The 23,414-nt window shown below is 49.4% G+C and overlaps 6 protein-coding genes across 10 annotated transcripts; 4 read left to right on the forward strand and 2 right to left on the reverse strand.

Moving 5' to 3' along the window:
• The first annotated feature begins 295 nt into the window (after positions 1-295).
• Positions 296-8,521, forward strand: flap (flapper). 5 transcript variants are annotated; one of them, XM_033378796.1, is made up of 5 exons: positions 296-926; positions 4,982-5,239; positions 5,840-7,279; positions 7,613-7,795; positions 7,852-8,521. In XM_033378796.1, the coding sequence occupies exons 1-5, from the start codon at positions 818-820 to the stop codon at positions 8,262-8,264; spliced, it is 2,403 nt and encodes an 800-aa protein (XP_033234687.1). In that variant the 5' UTR covers positions 296-817; the 3' UTR covers positions 8,265-8,521. The 5 variants fall into 5 exon arrangements, with proteins under 5 accessions (XP_033234687.1, XP_015040836.2, XP_015040835.2 ...); XM_015185350.2 differs by having other exon boundaries at positions 297-926; positions 5,840-7,795; XM_015185348.2 differs by having other exon boundaries at positions 298-926; positions 7,100-7,795.
• A 437-nt stretch (positions 8,522-8,958) lies between these two features.
• On the reverse strand, positions 8,959-12,197 carry Acox57D-d (acyl-Coenzyme A oxidase at 57D distal). The gene is made up of 8 exons (XM_001362030.5): positions 11,657-12,197; positions 11,186-11,348; positions 10,821-11,113; positions 10,351-10,756; positions 9,773-10,279; positions 9,600-9,705; positions 9,382-9,537; positions 8,959-9,307 (listed from the first exon to the last, which is right to left on the reverse strand). Exons 1-8 carry the CDS (start codon positions 11,796-11,798, stop codon positions 9,047-9,049), a joined length of 2,034 nt encoding a protein of 677 aa, XP_001362067.2. The 5' UTR covers positions 11,799-12,197; the 3' UTR covers positions 8,959-9,046.
• Positions 12,198-12,582: 385 nt separating this feature from the next.
• Positions 12,583-14,372, forward strand: LOC6899113 (uncharacterized). The gene is made up of 5 exons (XM_002138994.4): positions 12,583-12,870; positions 12,938-13,132; positions 13,192-13,330; positions 13,389-13,608; positions 13,671-14,372. The coding sequence occupies exons 1-5, from the start codon at positions 12,715-12,717 to the stop codon at positions 14,287-14,289; spliced, it is 1,329 nt and encodes a 442-aa protein (XP_002139030.3). The 5' UTR covers positions 12,583-12,714; the 3' UTR covers positions 14,290-14,372.
• Positions 14,373-14,588: 216 nt separating this feature from the next.
• On the reverse strand, positions 14,589-17,464 carry Acox57D-p (acyl-Coenzyme A oxidase at 57D proximal). Its single transcript, XM_001362031.4, has 8 exons — positions 17,027-17,464; positions 16,753-16,915; positions 16,405-16,697; positions 15,942-16,347; positions 15,378-15,884; positions 15,215-15,320; positions 14,990-15,145; positions 14,589-14,925 (listed from the first exon to the last, which is right to left on the reverse strand). The coding sequence occupies exons 1-8, from the start codon at positions 17,160-17,162 to the stop codon at positions 14,665-14,667; spliced, it is 2,028 nt and encodes a 675-aa protein (XP_001362068.2). The 5' UTR covers positions 17,163-17,464; the 3' UTR covers positions 14,589-14,664.
• Positions 17,465-17,547: 83 nt separating this feature from the next.
• On the forward strand, positions 17,548-19,237 carry eEFSec (eukaryotic translation elongation factor, selenocysteine-specific). Its single transcript, XM_001362032.4, has 2 exons — positions 17,548-17,890; positions 17,948-19,237. Exons 1-2 carry the CDS (start codon positions 17,632-17,634, stop codon positions 19,225-19,227), a joined length of 1,539 nt encoding a protein of 512 aa, XP_001362069.1. The 5' UTR covers positions 17,548-17,631; the 3' UTR covers positions 19,228-19,237.
• Positions 19,238-19,383: 146 nt separating this feature from the next.
• Positions 19,384-20,549, forward strand: bisc (TM2 domain-containing protein 1 biscotti). Its single transcript, XM_001362033.4, has 2 exons — positions 19,384-19,859; positions 19,920-20,549. Exons 1-2 carry the CDS (start codon positions 19,597-19,599, stop codon positions 20,194-20,196), a joined length of 540 nt encoding a protein of 179 aa, XP_001362070.2. The 5' UTR covers positions 19,384-19,596; the 3' UTR covers positions 20,197-20,549.
• Positions 20,550-23,414: the final 2,865 nt, after the last annotated feature.

Raw genomic sequence — 23,414 nt, forward strand, 5'->3', positions numbered from 1 at the left:
CAATTAGCTTACACTGCTTTCCAGTTGCAGCAGGCAATGGAAATGCGATTCGATGATGCTCTAATGGCAGCTAAATGAAATTACGATTTTAAGGAACCTAACCTTACCCTCTTGAAGGGGAATGCAAAAGACTGGACAGAGTCAATCAGTAAACAAAACAGTTAGTGTTCCAGTATTTCCCTGGCTTACCTGGAAGCTGATGCTGCTGCCGCTGCCAACGCCAGAGCCAGCGCCAGCGCCACAGTCACAGCCAGAAGCAGAGCCATGCTCCAAGTCAAGCTTCAAGCTCCAAGCGCTGCCAAGTTTATTGAAACCGCAGAACTCGTGAGCTGCGGACGTGTCTCGCTCGATCGCACCACCGCGCCACCTGTTAAATCCTCTCCATTCGCTCTCTCTCGCACTCTCCCTCTCAATCTGAAACTCAATCTCCCGATTGACTCCTCGTAGCTGCTAGTTGCATCGTCGTCGGACGCGCGTCTTGGGGATTCGTGATATCGTGTCGCAGTTTGATTGAATTTGATGTGAATAATAGGCTGGAGAAGAGGCTGGAATATTACATATTATTTGTATTTGGCAATACGGTGTTGTGCACACGCCGCCGCCGGCTCGCTTGCGTTGCCTTCGATTTTGTCATCGCCGCGGTTCCGATCATTGTTATTCTGCTCCTACGCAATAATTATTCGAACTCGCTCGCGGATTTCGACTCTGTATTTGGGCAATGCCCAATTCTAAATTGTTAATTGCGTGACAAAGACAACAAATAACAAACAAAAAAATACAACGGCGAGCAACTGTAATTCCTACCCTACCCACGAAAATGCAAATCAAAATGAAAAGACCACAGGGCGGCGGTGATAGCTCTGCCAGCATTACCGCTACGCTGATGCTGCTGCTCCTCAGCGTCCACGCAGCCATTGGAAGGCCTGGTATAAAAATGGAAACAAAAATATAGCAGAAAACCATAGCACTATCGTATAACGTTTCGATTGCGTTATCGGCATCGCTTCAATTTGCACGATTATGCGAATCCGATATTCGCTCTTGGAATTAATATCTCTTTCTCTCTTGCGCATCTGTTTCGCTTTTTGTCTTCTTTACGTCTACGCATGCGCATGCCTAACAGTTTTGAATATCTATGTGTGTTTACTGCAATCTGTAATCGAAAGAAGCTTGGATAGGGCATGAATTGTTTACGCCCAATATCCAAGCTTCCTTCGACCTCCAAGTGTTACTAATTTTATGTGTTGTTTACCCTACCCTACCACTACCACCCACCCCCACTACCCCACCCCCCTACCACTTTGTGTTGCTCTTAGACCTTAGCTCCAACTCTCACCGAAATCACATTCTACAACAGAAAGCACTTATACTCACCTCGCAAACGACCTTCATTCATGCTCATGACACACATTGAGGGGCGGATAAGAGTCCTAGCCGGGAGAAATCCACATCCACCTGCACCTTGCCTTCCGTCAACCTCAAATACTTTGGAAATGCTGCTACTGCAGTTTAATCTGTTTTTATTTGATAAACAAACTGTTTGGGGGCTCGAGTAAATTAGGCGCAGATCATTACGATCCGGACCCAAGCGAAGTCAAGTAGCCGCTGCAAAAACAAACAGACGGCGGCATCGAGTTCCCAAACTGAAATTCGAGCAGAGCTGATGCTGATGGCTGTGTACCCAAGAAAAATAAAGCTACAGAAACATCAGCAGCAACAGCCAGCAGCAGCGGCAGCCGATGTTATGCAAGCGACACCAAGCGACAGATAACGTGACTGGCAAGGCTCTTCCCCTGAATCGTTGTCGATCTTCCTCCTCCTCCTTCTCGACTTCGTCTCCATCTTAGGCTTCAGGCAGGGACAAGGCTCGGTGGAGGGGCATGCGACCTCTGGGACGAGCTGTGCTTCCCATTCTCCAACCACCCTGAGTAGGGGTCTGGTCCCAGGCCCGGCAGAGCAGAGGTCTATAAATTTAGCGACGCTTTCGAGAAGACGATTTGTTAACAGAGTTGTTTACACCACCTTCAGCTTCAATCCGCTGTTGATGGGGCTTTTTTTAGGTCATGGGGCCACAAATGGGAAGCTTCAAGCTAAACGAAGAAGCTTTTATGACAGATAGATCAGGACAGGTTGGAATAGTTATAAAGGGATATGGCTGGCAACTATTCCGCTTAATTGGATAATAATAAGACCGAAACCGAAATCGACACAGACACCGCAACCATATACATATGTATCTTTAGGCATTATCTAATGCTCGGAGTATTTCTTTAATGGATTTCTATGGTTGTTCACACCAGATTTGTCGGTTTCAGATTTCGAATTTTCGGCAATCAATGGACTTATCGTAATGAATGGTCCCGTACGTGATAACTGGCGTACGTGGCGACTCCTATGGGGTCTCAATTGGGAATCGTGCTTTATTTTCGCTTTTTATGATTAATGGCTCGACTTGAGCTTATCGTAATTAAAACACAATGGGATATCAACCAGTTATAGATACAGATGAAGATATACCGAGTATACCGCGAGTAGAGACGGCGGTAACTTGATTTCGTCATAGAAAATCACATTTCGTTTTGCAATCGATTGCCACAGGCAAGCAGATACTTTTTCAAATTCTTCAAAAGAGCACCCGACACCCGTCTAGAACGTTCGCTTTATTCCAATAAATATTTATGTATTTATGGGAGAGTCTCAGTTTTCTTCCCCCCTGACATTTCCATGCGATCTGGTTTCCTTTTCGCAATAATTTACCCCATATCCATCCGATCCGATCGAGGCAATCATTTCAAGTGCAATAAATACGAGCTTTGCATCTGATTTGATTTAAAAACAAGGTATTATTTACACGCTGGCTTTTGTTTCTTGGGATTTTTATGACTTTTGAAACATTTTTCGCGTTGAGTTTCGCGTCAAGTGTGTGGGGGCTGGGAGCTCAATAAGTCGATAACTCAAGGCCCTCCGAGAGGATGATACAAAACGAAGATTAATCAAAATCCATTACAATTTTTTTTGCTGATTTTTTATTTCTGCTGAAGGTTGACTAAACATAAAAACTTGTCAAAAAACAAAATACAAGCAAAAAAAAATAATAATAATGAAACAAAACGAGAGACAATCGGCAGGCGGCAGACAAAACTGTACAATTGGCAAGTGAAAAATACAAGTATTTTCAAGCTGCCCCAAGAAATCCCATTGCATTGTGCTTGGGGCTTGTGGGGGTGCAGATGTCGTGAAGCTGTCAATCAATTAAAATTAAATTGAATAAACATATTAGCGGAGAGGCAGATAAAGATGGTGTTGGCTGTCGCTGGAGATGGAGACAAGCAAAATTAATTGGCCTGAACTTGAGGCCTGGTCTCAGGCGGAAGTGTGGTGGCTGGCTGTGAGGGAATTTCAATTACCCAAAAACACTTTGTGCCATAATGAGTAATGGTGGATGCTTGTATCTTCATCTGATCGCTCACAGGCATTCATATTTATGAGTACGAGTATGCGATGGGTTCAGAATGAAAGGAAATTTCAGGGTTTCCAGCCCCGAATGGGAATCCAGATAGAGCCGAACCGAACCCAAATAACAATGCAAATAACAACCGCATTATACGAGTAGTGTATATAAAATAAATAATATGCACATACATATGCTTAGTAGCCGGAACTAACTAGCCAAAGCCAAAGACTAAGCAAATCGAATGAATGGAACGCCCATCATGATCTGGCATTCAGTTTGAGGCTTAGTCACAGACGAGTTTCCAAGCAGAAACCGCATTTCCAGAATTCCCCCACAGCAAGAGAGAGTGAGCTGTAGAGGGGAAGTGACTTATTAAAATATTATTCAGTTATTCCGATGTAAACAGGAATCGAGCAATCGAGGCAGGGATCACAAATCTGAGCAATCGCAGATCAAATCGCCACTTGGCTGAGAATGGAGAACTGTGCAAGCCTCCAAGTAAATTGTTATTAATTATTCGCACACGGCACGAGCGCACCGCACAGAACCGCCGACTCTAACACAGTCTCCAACACATAACGAATATACTGTCTGTCGGGAGGGTCGTCGATGATTCACAATTAATTTGGCCATTGAATTGTCCCGCCTGTTCCGGGCGCCTGTCACATGGCTTCCCACCGTCCCAGGGGTAGAAACAATGAAAACCTCATACGCTAATTGAAAGGCGGGAGGGTACAGTGCGTTTCGTGCACCTGTGATAGCGGTGGGTTCTGATTTCTCAGCAGATAATTGATAGGTTTTTCCTACAGCTGCGGGCTTTCCGCCTACTGTTAGACACCTCCTTTCTATGGCAGCTTTATCGTATATTGGACTATGAAACGCACTGTAACTGTGCCCTAACTGGACCAACAATTGGAGGCGAAAACAAAAGACTTAGGCAACGAACTTGGTGGCCATTTTGCTTGCATGCCATGCAGTTGAACACCTGTCCCACCCACACAACCACACAAACTCACACAGCATCCACACCTTCCACACACACACACATGAACATGCAATCGTAGTCAGTGACTAACTTTTAAAATTGAATTTTATTTGGTGGCAGACCTTTGTGTAACTAACAGAAGCCACATTGCATGGCAAAGCACCTTTACAGCAACAGCACCACAGCACCACACAACAGTCACAATAGTCACAACAGAATCACCCATCCAGAGGAGAGACATCTATCCATCCAAATGTATGGCCCATCTTAGTCAATGTCAATCAATCAGCGGCAAGAGGCAAGAGGAGGAGGCAAGCGGCAAGTGGCAAGTGGCAGGAAAATTGCTCAAGAGCCTCCCGCGGCTGACTCATCTGTCACCCAGAAACCCCACCATCTACCCCATCAGCTACTTCATCGTCCTCGTCTCGATACTCTGTACTCTTCTGCTTCTGCATCTGCTTCTAACACCTTTCAACTCTCTGAAGAGGTTTTGCAAGCCACTGAAACCAGCAACCAACCCTCCCTCCCTTCTCCTCTCGCAGATGTACGGCCCTCGCCATTCGCCTTAGAGCTGCAGCCGCCACTGGCGCAGACGGCGGAGGCATTCAATGTGGCCGGAGTGGGCGGCCAGAGGTCCGTCGACAGTTACGGCAATCCGATCGCGGGTCTGCGTCCCATCGACACGCCCGACGGGCGCAAGGTAGTCAGCGCCCAGGGCCTCCAGTTCGAGATACCTACCTATGCGTCCGGCATCACGGATATCCGACAGCCGGCGGATGATCTGCTCCCGCCCCACATTGGTGAGTTGACAACAGGAACAGCAACAGCAAGAGAGGCAGCTGAGGCTGCAGCCAGAGCGACGGCCAGTCCAACGCGAGCAGCAGCGACCAGCGGTGCAGCAGGGACTGCCGCGAACGGTGCACCGCAAACACCAACAGACACAACAGACACAAATGCCTTGGTTGCACCGCTCACAAGTACTAGCACCCGCACTAGCACCCGCTCACCCACACCCACAATTAGCACCACTCATGTAGAAGCACTAACCCCAGAAACCACAAATGAAATTGCGGGGAAGCTCTTTAAGCGCGATTCACCTGAAACCCACAGCAAAGCCAGTTCCAACTCCACTTCCACTCAATATGCCATTGCCCCGCCCAGTCCCCGTCATTCCCCGCCCACTTTTACCCTGCTCCGGCTGAATCCCTTTGGCCCCAACTCAATCATTACACAGATTAGTACAGCATCCCCAACCAGTCGCAGTCCCAGTCCCAGTCTCAATCTCTGTCCTTGCCCCTCGTACCCGTCCTCTCCGCCTTCCTCACTGTCTTCGAATCCAAATCCAGGATCCAGACCTCTGTTAGATGTGAAATACTCAAATACGAATCCTTCCCAACTAGATGCCATCGCAGTGGGCCTGGACACGAGCACCGATCAGAACTCATTCGCACGAGCCCCAGCATCCGTATCCGCATCCGTATCTGCATCTGCATCCGCACCAGCACCAATACCAGCCACATCACTAACACCACCAAAGCATAGCCCATCCCCCAGCACGACGACTGTCACCACAGATGTGGAGGTGGAACAGGCCGAGCTGGTGCCGATCCAGCAGCAGCAAGAGGAGAGCGTCCAGGAGCCGCTGGTGGCCAGTGGAACACTGCCCGAGTATATCCGAGAGTTGCAGCGTCAGGATCCGGACATTGGCGGCCCAGTGTCATGGACTCCGGCACCGAATACAGCGCCCCTGAGTGTCATCGCCTGGGACCTGTTGCCGCCGCATCTCGCAGACCCTGTCACCGCCCCTGCCCCGACCTTGGAGCCACTGATAATCACCGAGGAACAGCCGACGCGGTACGTGCTGGGAGTGGAGGATCCTGCCAGTCACAACATTCGCCTGAGTCTGAGCAGCGGCGATGCCCTGATGCCGGCGGCCCCTGTGCCGCACCAACAGACGCAGGGCCAGGTGTCGGTGGTGCCGCTGCAGCGGGATGGACCGGAGGCTCATGGAACCAATGCACATGTGGGCAGCACGACGCCGAGCAATGCGGGTGGTAGATTCCCCAATCGCCATCGCGGAACGGCGCACTATAGCACCACCAGAAGCACGACGTCGACGCCAAGGCCGCGGAGTACGAGCACTACTCAGCCCCCAATGACGACAACAACAACAAAAGCAACAACTACAACAACAACCAGCACAACTAGGAGAACAACGACACCAAGAATATTCACAACGACCAGAAGAACGACGACAGTGCAGCCAACGCCCCGCAGCACCACCCCCTTGGATCCGTCCACCTTCTACAGACTGGACAACAACGAGGAGTACGCGTACACGCTGCCCCCCTGGCTGCAGGAAGTCACCGATCCGGACCTTGACGTGGCCGTCACCTTTATCGTGCCCAAGGACAATGACGAGTACAACCACACGCTGGCCGACGATCTGGAGCCGCCGTACGAGCCGTTCGTGGAGCTCAACAACATTCAGTTGACGCCGCCACCGACGGCTGAGCCTGCGCCATTGCATACGACGCCGAGCACCACAACTAGTACCACCAAGGCCCATACCCATACCCATACAACAACGCACAGCACCCAACCACAGCACACAACAAAAACACAGAAAACGAAACTGATTACAACCACTCACCACACAGATCTCCTGAAAGGGGCAACGGGAACGGCAACCACGCCCATGACAGCGGAGGACAACAGCCCATTTGATTCGTCAACGGTGCCGGCCTGGCTGCGGGACTTTGACTATCCGGACGTGGGACCAGGAGTGCCCTACAATCCGGACAACTTCAAGGAGGCAGCTTTGACGCAGCCGGCGGGAGGTAGTAAGCCAATTGACTTTCGGCCCCAGGGCTTTGAGCCAGCAGCATCACGCTCCCCGACCATCCCACCAACACCAATCCCGACCAGAGCAGCCCCAGCTGCGGCCTCCGTCTCCTCCGCTTTTCCATCCATAGTCTCGCTTCCGCTTCCAGGCACCGCCCAGGGCATCGACAGCAGTCTCAGCAGCACCAATGAGAGCCCAGAGCCGCCGCTGGTACTGGTGCCGCCAGCTGACAAGCCCAGCGATGACTCCACCTCGTCCTTCGCCTCCAGCAGCACGAGCAGCTCCGTCCCACAAAATCCTAGTACAAACTCTATCACCAATTTTGCAGCACTCTTTGATCCCCAAGGCATTCAGTCCGCCGTCCAGAACCAGGCGCCTAAGGCCGTCACCGAGGACCAGTTCCCGCCCTTCAATGCCGGCAGCTCCACTGAGGGCGTCACCAAGAAGGTGGAGTACACGAAGAGCGACGAGGGAAAAGTGATCAGCACCCCGATCAGTGCACAGCGCAAAGGTGAGTACGCCATCAATACCCCCGGGAGACCACCATCTGATGTAATCTTCCATCAGACACATCGACGCCCCCCAGCAACACGGGCAAGTACACAGGAGGATTTGGCGCCCCAGCGGGTTTGCTGCGGCCCCAGGCCCCAGGCACTTCCGGCTCCGGCTCCGGCGCCAACACCAATCCCGGAGCAGCCAACAGTCCGGACAGCAGTGCTGGCACCTACGTGGCCGGAAACCAGCACGAATTCAGTAACACACTCAAGGCCAACAGGGCTCGTCCTACTGTCAACCCTGGTCGCTACACCGGCGGCTTCGGTGCACCCAACGGTGTTCTCTCTGTTCAGGCCGAGCCGAGACCCTTCCAGCAGCCACAGCAGACGCAACAGCCAGACTCCCCCAGCCATTCGAGCCGCTTTGGCGGTCCTCCAGGCGTTTTGGTCCCATTCGACAATGTGCAGCGTGCCGGCGGCCAGTAAGCCAGAGGGCCAGAACGCGGTCACAGATCACCGCAAAAACACTGTAAATTATTTATAATCTAAGTACGTGTACTTATGTTAAATCTTAGAATGTTGTTGATAATGCAACTAATTCCATTCCCCGTGACCCTTTTGTAGTAACAATCTATACGAACCTTTAAAAAGTTTTCGAGTTTCTATGTTGTATGTAGCATAAGCTTACACTAATGCGAAACGCTTCTTGAACAATAAAATCGCCTGTCGACTATCGAAATGAACAAAACGAGAATGGAAGGATTAGAACATTGTAGGATTGCTGAAGGAAGATATGAATTCGACGTAAATTTGGTCTGTTTAAGGAGCACAATAATCCGCATTAGAAGCACCAAAAAAATCTCACTTCGTTTATGCATCCTTTTATCCTTCTGGGTTTAGGTATTGTATTTGTGAACTCGAACAGATGCCATTATCATACACATAAAGGTCGTGGCTATGTTCACTCCTGGAAAGAACCAGTAACACTGTATGTTGTTCATGCAAGTAGAACATTAACATTCTTGACAAATTTCGAAGCAGATATAAACTATGGATTTGCCTTTACGCCTTGAAGTATGCGAGTATCTCAACGCTCACTCTCATCCGATGTTACCAGGATTTAAGGCTGCTTAAGAAACGGATCAACAGATTGAAATGTCTAGCCATTACAACCAAAGAGTTTTCGGTTATTCAAATTTATTTATCGTATATTATCGATAGATAAACAAAACAGATCAAAGATAAAGCATGACCTAGAGCGGGACAATTTACAAGTTAGCCTTCATCAGAGGCTTCAGATAGGTCTCGAAGGACTTCTGGACTGGCTTTTGGTTCATGGTGCTGCGCTTGGCCGAATCGAACAGTCGGGGATAGACATTGCCATCATAGCTGCCCAGCACCGAGTTGAGGACGCGATCGTGGAAGCCGAAGCCGTCGCAAACGGCCACTGCATTGGGACGGAACTTCTCCAGAGCCACCTCCAAGCGTTTTTGCAGTGACTTGAGGTCTGCATCGGTGAGGCTGATAAACTGCGAGTGGAGAATGGAGATTGGAATTCGGTAAGATATTAGTCGATTCGATCATTCTACATTATGCTACTTACTCTCAGAACATCGTTCATGTTATTGAGCACAGTCTGGACCAGGAAAAGTTCCAGCACATTCTCCAAAATCTTGTTGAGAGCCGCGGAACGCATTTGTGCCTTGGGACCAGTGACTTGCTCGAGGAATGTTTGGCAAACAAACTGACGGCCATGCAGCTGTATTTGGAAATAGAAGATAATCGTTGAAAAAGGCTACAATTTAGGCAAAGTCAACCCACCTCTGCTGCTCGGGCCAGTTCAATGCCTGTGTTGTTGGCTGCCACACCCTGCGACTGGCCACTGGCCATGCGCTCTGCTAGGTTCTCGAAGGCAATGCGAGTCTTCCTGAATGGAGAGTGGAGAATGGAGAAGTTAAACAAGTGATTCTCGGATAAAGCAATTTGGAACTCACTGAGCGGCCGTATACTGGAGGGCCTGGATGATGCACTGCCTGGAGTTGTCCCATTTTGGGGACTGCTTCAGCTGCATTGATGTCGCAAAATAGCCGTAGGAAGCCGAGACGGGTTTCTTCTCCACAAACGTAGCCCAGGCCTTGACCAGAGCGCGTCCAATCTGCAGGAGCAGCACTGTGTTCTCGCCCTCGTAGGTGTAGGCTGCCACAGCGTTTCCGTAGATGTTGCTCATGTTGGCAGCAGTCAGGTAGCCGTGTCCGCCGGTAGAGAGACGCAGCCGTTCGATGCCCGCACAGCCGTCTGTTGTTGCAAGGACCTTGAGCGCACAGGACAGGATGTGCATGTCGGGCAGTCGGTCGAACTTGCCGCTGTTGGCCTCCTCCACCGTCTGGGCGTATATCTCCCACATGTGCTCTGCGGCCAGGTGGTATGCCATGCCGTTGGCTATTTCCGGAAAGAGCTTCAGGCGCTGCGTGACATGATCAATGATCTGGGGCTCCGGCTGACTGCAAGCGGACGGAAGTTATCAACATAAATGGATGGATGGATGGAGGATGAGCACTCTTTGAGCACTTACTTGGCCTCAAAGGGACTCTGGCGGCGCACGGCCGAGTATCGGGTGGCAATGGTAGCCGCCTCCAGCAGCAGAGTGGAGGTCAGGTTGACAATCAGGCAGCGGGTGTAGACCATGGTCAGATAGTTGACCCTCGAGGCGGGGCTGGCCTTGAAGGTGCCATCTCTCTCCACTTTGGCGAACTTCATGAGCATGTTGGTGCGTGGAATGCGGACATTGTCCAGCCCCAAGAATCCCTGGTTGACAGCCACCATTCCCAGTTTCTTCCCCACCTCTCCGATGTCGACGCCGGGCAGTGGCATGTGAGTCTCTGCATCGCGCACAGGCACAATAAACATTTGGACTCCGTGGTGGACATCGGCGATGTACAGCTGTGCCACTACCATGGCGTGGTTCGCCGTGTGTCCCACTGGCAGAAGGGCAGATACAGATCTGTCAGTGACACTTGAAATATTACTACGGATACTACTTACAGCCGCCGGGCCACCATTTGTAGGCCTCCAAATTGGGGGTGTGTAGAACAAACTCGTCCGTCTTAGGGTCAAAGTCCGCCCGCGTGGCTATACCTCGCACATTGGTGCCGTGAGCCAGCTCCGTCTGGGCGTAGGTGCCAATGATGTTGCAGTTCTCGGCCGCCTTGCCCCATTTCTCGACCTGCTCCGGCGTGCCCTGACCATTGATCACATCCACGAACATGGTGATGTGCGTGGCCAGTGGATGGTTGGCGGGAAAGAGTCCGTGGCTCTCCACATTGTATAGCAAACCTCTGCACCAGAAAGAGATTAGAGGAGGATTAGAGGAAACGTTCTTTCTAACATGGTCGGGGTGGGGAACTTACGGCCAAATGTCGTTGCCGCCTGGGTTGATCTTGTTCTGGAGCGCCTTCAGCTTGACGGCGGCCTCTGCCACTTTCTTCACGCTCGAATTGTAGACATCCTCGTGTGACATGTACTCATGATTCAGTCCATACCCGTCCTCCAGATCGCTAAAGATTGCCCTTTCTGTCGAAAAAATTCGTTATCGCTTGGGGGCGTGGATGTTGATGAGGCCGCGGTTTGATAAGCAAGTCTGCTGTCTGCTGTTGCAGTTACCGCTTATCAAATGAAACTTTGCTTGTATCATTATCTGTTACTGATATACCAACATTGGTTGTTCACACGCTTAACAATGTATAAATCTCTTGGACTTTGCCGGTAATTAGACGAACTCTTTGGACCCGACCCTTAATCCTTCGCTGCAAGATTGGCCAGTGAACATGGCCAGCTATCACATAGCCCTCCCCAGGTTTTTGTGGCATATTTCGACTTACCGACTTCGCGTTTGGTGTTCAGCTTCTCCTGGCCGCCCTGCCACCATGCAGCAAACTCCTCCACATTGAACTCGGCGCCCGTGCGCTCCTTCAGCAGGTCGGGATTGACCGTCATTGGTATGAGTTTCTTGATGTGTGACATTATTGGATCGGGCCGTTTACAATTTTACTAACAACAAGCAACACTAAGTTCAGTACAGTAGAAAGAGCGGAATGTTCCAACAGCTGTGAGCCCCAACAAAGTAATGGATCGTGCAGAGCGAAAGTTGCTCGTCGGGCGCGAGCGAGAACGCTTTTGGGAGCAAAGTGCAAGTTGAAGCTTTGTTAAGAGAGAGAGAGCCGACCGAGTTAAAAGCATGCACATCCATTTAGTCTGTTTATTGATCCGCTGATATTTGTGAAGCGCCACTAAATCAAATTACTTGAATTTACTTTGGAATCACCGCATTTTTCCGAACTGTAGAACGCCCAAATGAGGGCCGTAAGTCGCATGGAAATATTTTTCATGGTAAACAATTTTTGCCAATGATTTTTATTGTCAAGCACAACTGCTACAGCTGTTAGTCGCGTATATCAGTGCGCATAACAGCTCGCTGTTAGACGAGCATTAAATTCAAAAACAACTGTCAACCAGTGTTGCCATTTTACTTATTTTAAGCTAGATTTGGCTAATTTTAAAACCAAATAGCTTGAAAATATTTAAAATGCTTGAAAGTTACTTATTTAAAAGTTAATTTAGCTTATTTTGGATTAAAATAATAAGTAAGAAAAAATTTCTGCTTGTTGATTTTATTGTAATGTTTGTTAATTTTTAGCAAGAAAACTGATAAAAATTATATTTCTTGTTCGTATTTTGGGAAATCATCCAATTTTGTGCAAATTACGGCAGCATGCTGTCGCTAAAAACCAATGCAACAACACAACAATGTGCAAGCATGGCACAAACTAATTTTTAGCTTATTCTAGCTAATTCTTGTTCTTATGGTGACTTTCAAAGTCTGGCAGCACTGCTGTCAACACCTTTGCCCCCCTTAGAACAAGAACCAGACAACTACAAAATGCTAACAGTAATAGAAATAAATGGAAGAAATTTCATAATGAATTTCTTGGCCTCAGGTCCAGACACTGGAATTTATCTGCAGTGCCACGACCTAGCGCTCGAGCAAAGCTACACAGAATCTGTGGTACCTAGCGATTTCACCAAGCGCTTGAAGGTAAGTTTTCTGGACCAGAACACATGCACATACAAATGCAGGGGTAAAATTAAACTAATGTTTGCAGATGCTGAACTCTCGAGTGAAGTTCCCAGAAGATGATGCACGCGAGGTTCTAGTCAGTGGTGGCGATCTACCCACATATGCTTCGCTGAGCGAGGCAGACCAGGATGCGGGATGCGTGCTGCAACTTAAATATAAAATGCTGAACAACATGCCACTCAAGTGGGAGTGGCACCTGAAACGCATGGACAGAGCCTTGGTTAGTTACCGTCCAGATGCCATCCACACTAATGGCTGATTGCCGCTCTTTTGTTTCAGTTTTATCGCAAGGCTTTCATTGACTCCATTTCCTGCGGCAGTAGAATGCGGGATCAGGTGTTCGCGCTGGCCAAGCAGCTGCAGGCTAAAGATGAAGAGCTGAAGCAGTATCGCATCGAGGGCGCCCAGTTGCGCAGAGGTATGTGGCCTGCCGGGTTAGACGAGTATTTGTGCAGCAGTTCTCTTTTCCCTAACAGGCACGGTCGCCACAAAGTTGTTTGATATGGAAGCTTTCAGGGCGACAAACAAACAGATGCTCTCAGGTTCGGCCATCTATCAGCAGCTTACAGATGCATATGAGGATTCTTCCTTAAAAATTGTCCCTGGGAGTGTCGAAGCACCGAAAGTGTCTGGCCTTACAAGCAGCCAAGCACCTCCATCTTCCAACGTGACTCCTAAACTGAGTCCACGTAACAGGTTAGTTTCCTAATTTAGCTCAGTTCGGTTCGGAGTTCAGTCGTACACTATTTTTTATGCAGGAAGCGTAAGGCTCTGGAAAGCGCCAAATTTCATATTGAACGTAAGGTGCTACGACGTCGTGCCCAAGGACCAATCGAGTACAAAGAGTCCCAAAGCAGCCAGGAGGAGATCGCAGGAGCAGCAGAACACATAAAGCAGGAACCACCTGTTGTGAAAGGGCAACACATAAAGAAGGAAAGCGTAGATTCCGCAGCGGCTCGTCCAGTAGCAGCAGAACACATAAAGCAGGAACCTCCTGTTGTAAGAGAACAAAACATAAAGAAGGAAAGCGTAGATCCCTCATCAGCTCGTACACTAGCAGCAGTAGAAAGAAGTCGTGAGGAGCGACATGCAGTTCTCGCACGTGCCGTATGTGCAGCAGAAATCTTTAACCCGAAATCTTCTGTTGAAAAAGCTTCAAAAATAGTGGCTCCAGCAGTTACTGAACTTGCTGTTGCAGTGTCAAAAAAAACCATAAACCAGGAGCCATTATACGACGGTGCTGCAATAGCTTCAGAAACAATAAATATAGATACGGAACCTCCTCCTGCAAATGAAGCCCCCACTGGATTGGATTCAGTCTTAGTTTCATTGAAAGAAATGGAGAGCTTCCTCTTCAAGACCAAAAACCAGTTTTAGCAAACAAAAAGTTAATTTTTCAAAGGCCTGCAAGTAAAACTTGCACTAAATGTGATAATAAATATATAGCACGTTACATTTTCTGTAGTCCATTGTCAGTCCATCAGGTATGGCCCTTAGTGGTGGCAAGTACCAATTGAAGAGCTCCCATCTTGGAGCTGAATATATCGGTGGGGGCCACCAGATGGTGTGCAATCTGCATATTACAAGAGATAGACAAAAGCTATTTTCAGATGTTCAAATGCTGGTCCAAGCAAAAGTAAATCTTGTGGATACCCATTGAAATTAAAAAAGAGAACTAACAATACAAAAAAGATATTTTGATCACACACTTATAAGAGTCATAAACATATACATATTTAGATTGCACTGGTACTAGATATTTGACTTCATGAAGGGCTTAAGATGCTCGTGGAAGGACTTTGGAACCGACTTCTGGTTCATGGGATTCTTCATGGCCGCATCGAAAATTCTCTCGTAGGCATTGCCGTCAAAGGAGCCCAGCGTGGAGTTAAGTTGCACATCGCTAAAGTCGAAGCCATCCACAATGGCCACAGCATCGGGACGGAGCTTGGTCAGCACCGTTTCCAAGCGGTCCTGCAGCCGGGTCAGATCCGTGTCCGTCAAATTGATGAACTGCATAAGTTAATTTATCAAAATAGTCAGTGTTTTAGCGATCATTCTATGTGGGTTATCTTACTCGAAGAAAGTTGGCCATGTGATTAAGCGACTCCTTCACCACGTAAAGTTCCAATAGGTTCTCCAGGACTCGGTTCAGCGCAGCTGAGCGAGTCTTTGCCTTGGGACCAGTTACCTCGTCGGCAAATGAGGAGAAAACAAAGGCGCGGCCATGTAGCTGCGAATCATATGATTAAAGAATCAAGTTCAGAGGGGGTCAAAGTCCAAACTATGTCAGCAAACTAACCTCAGCTGCCTGAGCGAGCTCGATTCCCGTGTGGTTGGCTGCTGTCTCCTCAGTTTCGCCTCTGGACAGACGATTGGACAGGCTCTTGAAAGCCAAGGCGGTCTTTCTGTAAGTTAAGTGATTCTCAGAGGAGCGCAATCATGTGGTACAGGGGTTTACTGACTTGGCGGCAGCAAACTGCATAGCGTGCACCATGTTCTCCCAGGTGCCGGTCCACGAACCAAATTCGGGCTTCTTTTGCACCTCAGCCAAGTACCTAACGGTGGGTGCTAGGGGAGCTCCACTCAGCGCCGCGCGCCACGACTTCATCAGAAAGCGGCCAATCTGCAGGAGCAGAACTGTGTTCTCGCCTTCATAGGTGCAAGCTGCCGTGGCATTCACGTAGACGTGGCACATATTGGAGGAGCTGAGATAGCCATGACCTCCGCAGGCCAGGCGCAGCCTCTCAACGCCGATGGTCGAGTCCGAAGAGCAGTTCACTTTTAAGGCACAGGACAGAGAGTGCAACTCCGGGAGACGCTCATACTTTCCGTTGGATATGTCGCCCAAGGTAATGTCGTACAGGTTCCAGAGGTGCGCGCTGGCCAGGCGGTAGGCCACGCTGGTCGCTATCTCCGGAAACAGCTTCATTTGCTGCGTCACGTGGTCCATAATCTGTGGCTCTGGCTCCCTGCCAGAAAAGACAAAATTATCCAAACGTTGAACTGCAGAGCTGCATGGGTCTCACTTGGGATTGATGGGACTCTGTCGGCGCACGGCCGAATAGCGAGTGGCGATGGTGGCGCCAATCGCCAGCATCACGGCATTGTTCCAGGCAATAACACAGCGCGTGCGCACCATGGCGAAGTAGGTGAGGACATTCGCCGGACTACTGACATAGCTGCCGTCGGCATTGACTTGCGCATGGCGCATCAGCATGCGGGTACGGGGAATGCGGACGTTCTTCAGGCCCAGGAACCCGTTGTTAACGCCAATGAAGCCCATCTTCTTGCCGATGTCACCGATGTGGATGCCAGGAAGAGGCTCGTGCGACTCCTCGTCGCGCACCTGAACATAGAACATGTGTGGACCCTTTGGCTTATTGTCAATGTACAGCTGGGCCATCAACATGCAGTGGTTAGAGCTATGCCCCACTGTGGGAAAAGCTTGGTTACATATTATTGGAAAAACGTACAGTTGATTGCACTTACAGCCTCCAGGCCACCACTTGTAGGAGGATATCTTGGGAGTGTTCAGCACAAACTCGTCCGTATTCTGATCAAAATCAGCCCGGGTCTCAAGTCCGCGAAGGTACGTGCCATGCCCCAGCTCTGTCTGGGCATACGTTCCGCAGACCTCAAAGTTCTCTATCCGCTTGCCGAACTCCTCGTACTGTTCGGGGGTGCACTGAGCCTGCAGTGCCTTTACAAGCATCACGTACATCACGCCGAAGGGATTGCCACCTGGAATCAGGCCCCACATGACCTGGTTGTCATAAAGTGTACTGAGAAAACCAATTAATTATCATCGGTTAAGATACATCTAGCAGATCCACTTACGGCCAGTAGTCGTTTCCCCCGGGATTACGCTCCTTCTGCAGCCGCTGCAGCTTCTTGGCCGCCAGAATGGCCCACTTGCTGGAAGCCTCGTAGATCTCCTCGTGCGACTTGTTGTGCAACTGTTGCACCTCCTCCACATCCATATCCTTTTGCAGGTATTCTCCTGCAAAGCCAAAACCAATTTAGCACAGTCAGCATGATTTTCACTCGAAGGTAATTGAGTTTGTTGGCTCCGAAAGATTAGCAAAAGTAGGTGCAAGTTTTTGTTACGTACGCACGTCCCGGTTGAACTTTAGCTTCTCCTCGCCACCTGACCACCAGGCTGCGAACTCTTCGCTGCTGAAGCTGGCCGCATCGCGCTCTTTCTGGATATCGGGATTGACGCTAGTTGGGATTACAGATGGTGCCATTTTCTTTTGTTTGAATGCGCTACGAGAAAAAAATCGATCGCCACTTGTTGCTGCTTCTTGTTGTTCCGGCTAAATGGGGCCCACCGCTCAACGATTTCACTTTTACTAAGAGCAAGCCAGCAAGAAACTTTGGACGTTTGCTCTTTCGACTTCGGATTGTGCATGTATGCGGGCACAAAAGTAGAGACAACGGCACCCATACGTGCAAAAGATGTCTTGCAAATCTACACCAACTGCCACTTAAGGCTATCAGCATTGTTAGCGCGACCTCGTATAACTATAATTGTTCCAGATAAGCAAATTTGCTGTAATTCTATTGTGGTTTGAAAATCAGCTGTTAACTTAACATAGAATCACTTCTATGTACATATTTATATGCAACATTTACCCTTATATTTTCTATTTTCTGTTATCGAAACTCTACCGTCCCTATAGCATTTTGTTTATAATGTTCGCTAGCCAGTGAAAAATGTCGAAAAACTTCAATGTTGGTCTGCTCGGGCACGTGGACAGCGGGAAGACCACTTTAGCCCGAGCTCTGAGCTCCATCTCGAGCACAGCAGCCTTCGATAAGAATCCCCAGTCCGTAGATCGGGGCATTACGTTGGACTTGGGTTTCAGCGGCCTGCTCGTCGATGCACCGCCAAATCTGCCGCAAACGGATAAGCTGCAGTTCACCTTTGTCGACTGCCCCGGCCATGCAAGTCTCATACGCACCATCATAGGAGGTAGGAGGCATCCATGCATCCATGTGCAGCTTTGTGTAAATCAATGACGCTCTGCAGGTGCCCAGATCATCGATCTAATGCTGCTCGTGGTAGATGCCCAGAAGGGGATTCAGACGCAGACAGCCGAGTGCCTAGTCATAGGGGAGCTGCTGCAGAAGAAGCTAATTGTGGTCATCAACAAAATCGACGCCTTCGCGACCGCTCAGAGGGAAATAAAGCTGGAGAAGCTACGCGCGCGTCTGGTCAAGACCCTGGCGGCCACAAGTTTCGGTAGCGAAGTTCCCATGTATGCAGTTTCTGCCCTTGAGGGAATCTACATTCCTGAGCTGCGTGCCGGCCTGAGTGATGCATATTTTCAACCGCAGCGGAATGTGAGCGCTCCACTCTTGATGTACGTTGATCACTGCTTTGGGATCAAGGGCCAAGGCACAGTCTGCACCGGCACACTGATCCAGGGGAGCATACAGGTCAACGATACAGTGGAGCTGCCGGCTCTGGGCGAGAAGCGGAAGGTGAAGGCCATGCAGATATTCCGAGAGAACGTGAGCAGCGCCTCCATGGGTGATCGGATCGGCCTCTGTGTCACCCAGTTCAACGCCAAGCTGCTGGAGCGCGGTGTGATTGCAGAGCCGGGTTACCTAAAGCTCGTGTTTGCCGTATGCCTGCAACTGAGACCGATCCGCTACTACAAACACGTCATCAGGTCAAAAAGCAAGCTCCACATTACCGTCGGCCATGACACCGTAATGGCCAATATAACCTTGTTCCAAGACAAGGAAGTCCGATCGCCCGAATTCGATCTCGGCAGGGAGTATGAGTATGTGGAGGAGCTGCTTCCAGCGGAGATGTCGGCCTACGGTGTCGTGTTTGCCCTCCTGCAGTTCGAAAGCCCCGTCCTGACCACGTTGGGTACTACTTTGATTGCTTCCAAGCTGGACATGGACGCACATAGTAACAGCTGCCGTTTGGCCTTCTGGGGCCACATCGCCTGGCAGACGCAGGACACCAACTACGCCCAAGACGTCCTGCCCAAACTGCGCGTCTTCAAGCGGAAGCAGAAAGTGGCAAGCATCCAGCGAGTGGTCAACGCGAATGAGGTGATTGTCCAGAACCTGTTCAAGAAGGAGGCCAACCGGGACATGTACGTGGGCAAGTGGATCGAGCTGTCCACCGGAGAGAGGGGCTGCATAGAGCGAACCTTCGGACAGACCTCCAAGGTCTGCATTGTGTTCCGAGAAGCTCTTTCGGACTCGACGATAGAAAAATTCAGGGACTTGCAGGTGCTGTTAAATTGCAAGAAGTATGTTTTCAATAAACAGGCGGGCCTGTTTCAATGATTTAACGTTACTGTGCAGTAGTTCTAGCGGATAAAACAATAAAAAAAAATTAATTTGATTTCGAAATAACTACTTTGCGCCTAACAGCACATTTGGTGCACACCAATCACTGTAAGCTGAATGTGCACTTAACAGCCCATTTGTCGCACCTCGCTCACGAGTGCACGGTCACACTCTAATCCAAATGCCAATGAGTCCAAACAACAACACTGGTGCCTGCCTGCCTGCCCAACAAAAATCAACATCGAAACAAAACGAATCGTGTGAAAGCGCAAACTGCAATCGCAACACTGCTAACACAATATCATCTCCAAGAACACCAAGTACCAGACCAACGAAGACACACGCCAAACTCAGCCAAAGCCACAAATGTACTGGTGCGCTGTCACGCTGCTCCTGCTCTTCTTAACAACGAAATCAGACCAAGTCAATGTCGACTGCAACGAACTGCAGATGATGGGCCAGTTCATGTGTCCCGATCCTGCCAAGAATCACATCGATCCCAAGACTCAGCAACTGCGCGGCTGTACCAAGGAAAGCCGAGCACGGGTGTGGTGCATTGCCGCCGACGAAATCAACTGCACGGAAACGGGCAACGCGACCTTCACGCGGGAGGTGCCCTGCAAGTGGACGTTAGTGTGTGACTTGCCCACACAAACCCATTACTGACATATACCTCTTTTGCTCCACAGGAATGGCTACCATTTGGACACCACACTACTGCTGTCAGTGTTCCTCGGGATGTTCGGCGTGGACCGCTTCTACCTGGGATACCCGGGTATCGGCCTGCTCAAGTTCTGTACGCTGGGCGGTATGTTCCTGGGCCAGCTGATCGACATCGTCCTCATCGCCCTGCAGGTGGTGGGGCCCGCCGACGGATCCGCCTACGTCATACCCTACTATGGGGCAGGCATCCACATAGTGCGGAGCGACAACACGACGTACCGACTGCCGCGCGACGACTGGTGATGGTTAAGAAAGCACAACGTTTGGTGTACAGTAGATCACGTTAAGTCATTGTTATATCTTAAATTCGGCTTATGACACTAAGCAACGACTGCTAAACTCAGATTAGTGCATTACGATACGACGTACCCCCTAGTGATAAGTGTAAAGATTGTTGCCACTCTCCCAACCTAACCCAACCCAGCGCCCCGTTTCCCTTTCGTAGCCTAAGTTGCATTATTTAGTCTTAGTTACCTCTGTACATGGATATACTATACATCATATACATATACAACTCTAGACGTTTGTAATTGTGGTAGCCACACCACATACTATAGACAAATTGTTTGCCAATATAAATAACGATTTTAAACATTTTGCTTGGCCCCATAGGCTTTTATTGTCTGAACTATCCGTCCCTCTGCAGCAGCATCTTCAGGAGAGGGGTGCTGCGAAATCCCAGGGAAATTGCGTATGTCACTCTTTAGCGAGCCAAGAACACACACTTCTTGGCTATCAGACAAAATAATTGGCCACACTTGTACTTTGATCAGTCGAACATTTTCAGCGTGACAGAGATTGGTCAGCAGCACGACGCCATCCCAGCCGCCGGGTTGACTCACTGGCGAAATGCTCAGACAAGGCGCACACACTGCGGATCGCTGCTGTTGCTGCTGGCCCTTTCATCTGATTGGCATTTCCGAAATAATCAGCGGCGACGCATCAGCCGGCGACTTGTTCGATTTAATTGCATGGCCCCCAAAAAGCCGCTTCTACGCCTTCAATCCTCAATCTCCAGTCCCGTTCTCCCGCTCGGATGGGGTAGCGTGTAATTCGATGCGTTTTAATTATGTTTTCAATTGAGTTCAAGTTGAGTTTTATCTCGTATCGAATGAGTGTTCCAAATGCAACCGAAATCCAAAAGGAAATACCCCCAAACACAGTTCACTAAAAAACTTTACGCTACAAAAACAGTTTTAGAGCCACTGGCCAGTCGCCACTACACGCGGCTCTGGGCCAACAAATGGCGCATATGCCTTGTTAGGCGTCGACAGGGCCAACGGTAAATAATACTCCATTTCTCTGCCTACCTCCCCCACATCTACAGCGTCTACAATGGTCTGTCAAATTGGCAATGCACTGACCCGGCCACTACCACGCCCATCGTCCACCATACACCGCCCCCTTTATTGTTATGTGGACATGTGGCTTGGCCTTTCAATTAGCCAAGTTGACAATAAGTTGTTGATGTGTATTGGAGGGATTGTGGCTGTGGCTATGGATGGCAATGGCAACGGCAATGGGGCTGGTCTATGGATCCACCACATAATTACAGTGTGAGAGTCGTGCCGCCTGTGTAAACAGCAAGAGGGGACGCAGCAGCACTTGATCTTTGTCTGACTTTGACTTCGACAGCAGACATCAGTTGTTGTTCCAGCTCCTCCTCTCGAACACCAGTCCTCCAATCCTCAAGTGCTGCGGGTATCAATATCACTGTTTTGCAGCAGGCGGCATTCTGTTTGGGGCAAATGAACTTTGGCCATTAGGGAAATTCGAGCAGCTTGTTTGTGCGCTCCATTCCCCATTTGCCAATGCCGCGTGCGTGATAACCTTCTGGATAATGACCAAAGCCCTAGGAGCCCAGGGACCAGACCTCGGCGTTGGTTCTCTGGCTGGTCGCGGTTCTATCGGATCGGGGTTCGATATTTGGCCTGGGATTATCCACACCCGACTCGACTGCTGGCCCAAAAATAGATCCACAAATTGCTAAGCTAATGGACGCGGCTGAAACCGAAATCGAGTCAAGAGTGGAGCCGGCCCGAAGGCAAATAATGGCTCATTGCAAATATTTGCCCATATAAAAATAACATCGATGTGCTGCGGTAACAGTTCTATATATATATATTCTCGTAAGCATCCAATCTGTGGAGATACCTGGAGACTGCGGTTTCGCTTATTTGCTGAACGCTTAGGAGCTCAACGCTTAATTACGCTCAAGTGGCGTGGAAAATTGTGGGGCGGGCAGAGTCGCCTCCACCCACGAACCTACCACTAGACCCAATGATGTTTATGCCGAATTGCTTTGCACGTTAAAAGGGGGTACGGAGACGCGAACAAACGCTATGCAAATGCAAATAGCGTTTAATGAAACGCAATTATTTAATTTTCAAGTGAATCGCATACTGCGTCACGGTTCCAACCTGGCAGCTCCACTCCGTCGATGGTTTACGTCGCTTTCGGTTGTGGTTCTCTGCTCTTCCCTCCCCTTCTCTCCTCTCCTTTCCTCTCATCTCCACTCCGACTGACTTGCCTCATAAATAATGACTAGGCAACCTCTTGTGACAAAATGTATGGCCTGGGAAACCCAGCTGTAGAGTCTTAGCATCAGCCAAAAGCATAACCAAAAGCTTGGCTGAGTATCCATCGTTCGTGATAAGTGCAATTTTCCAACGAGTACGAGACACACATACAATGAGTGCATTAATCATCTCCCAGCTGCAGCGCCATGGCATTTTCCTACCTGGCAGCAGCAGCAGCAGCAGTAGATTTTCCAACATCTGTGAGCAGCCACGGCATAAATGTCAAATGGCTGGCTATTTGATTTGGCCGCCGGTTAAGTGTGAATTATCCCATCGCCCGAAGCCCCCGAAGCCCGTCGCTTCGTATTTGTATCTGTATCTCTTAAGAGCCAAGAGCTTGCAACTGACGCAAGCAAATGCCACAGAGCAGAGTGCACCTCTAAGTGCATTTAATATGATATGCGAAGTGTACTTGCTAATTGTGGGAACTGTATATTCGTAAGTCGCAACTCGTAAGCGGTGAAGTACCGCCTCCTATAAGTCATTAAGTGCGATACCACGATACCTCGTGCCTCGTACCATATTCCATTCCATTCAAAGCTGATCTTCTTATCAGTACGTATTCGTACAGTCGTAGACTGTGCCAATTCTTGAACTTCATTTCATTAATGGCGGTGCACCAGCACCAGAGTGCCCTGAATCTAATCGACACTACGTATGGGGGGACCTAATGAACATCCAAAGTTCTGCTCATAGCAATCACAGAGTTTTATAGAGAGTGGGGAAAGACCCAGAATGACCCCCTGCCTGTCTGCCTGATTCCATTCCCATGACAAAACGAGGCGGAACGTTGTGAGTTGCTGCGGACACCGTAACTCTACATTTATACCCGATACTTAGTCAGTATGGCTCTCCTCCGGCAGACGCCGGAAAAAATCAGTC

Source organism: Drosophila pseudoobscura, chromosome 3, assembly GCF_009870125.1.
Source record: "Drosophila pseudoobscura strain MV-25-SWS-2005 chromosome 3, UCI_Dpse_MV25, whole genome shotgun sequence".
Classification (NCBI taxonomy): Eukaryota; Metazoa; Arthropoda; class Insecta; order Diptera; family Drosophilidae; genus Drosophila; species Drosophila pseudoobscura.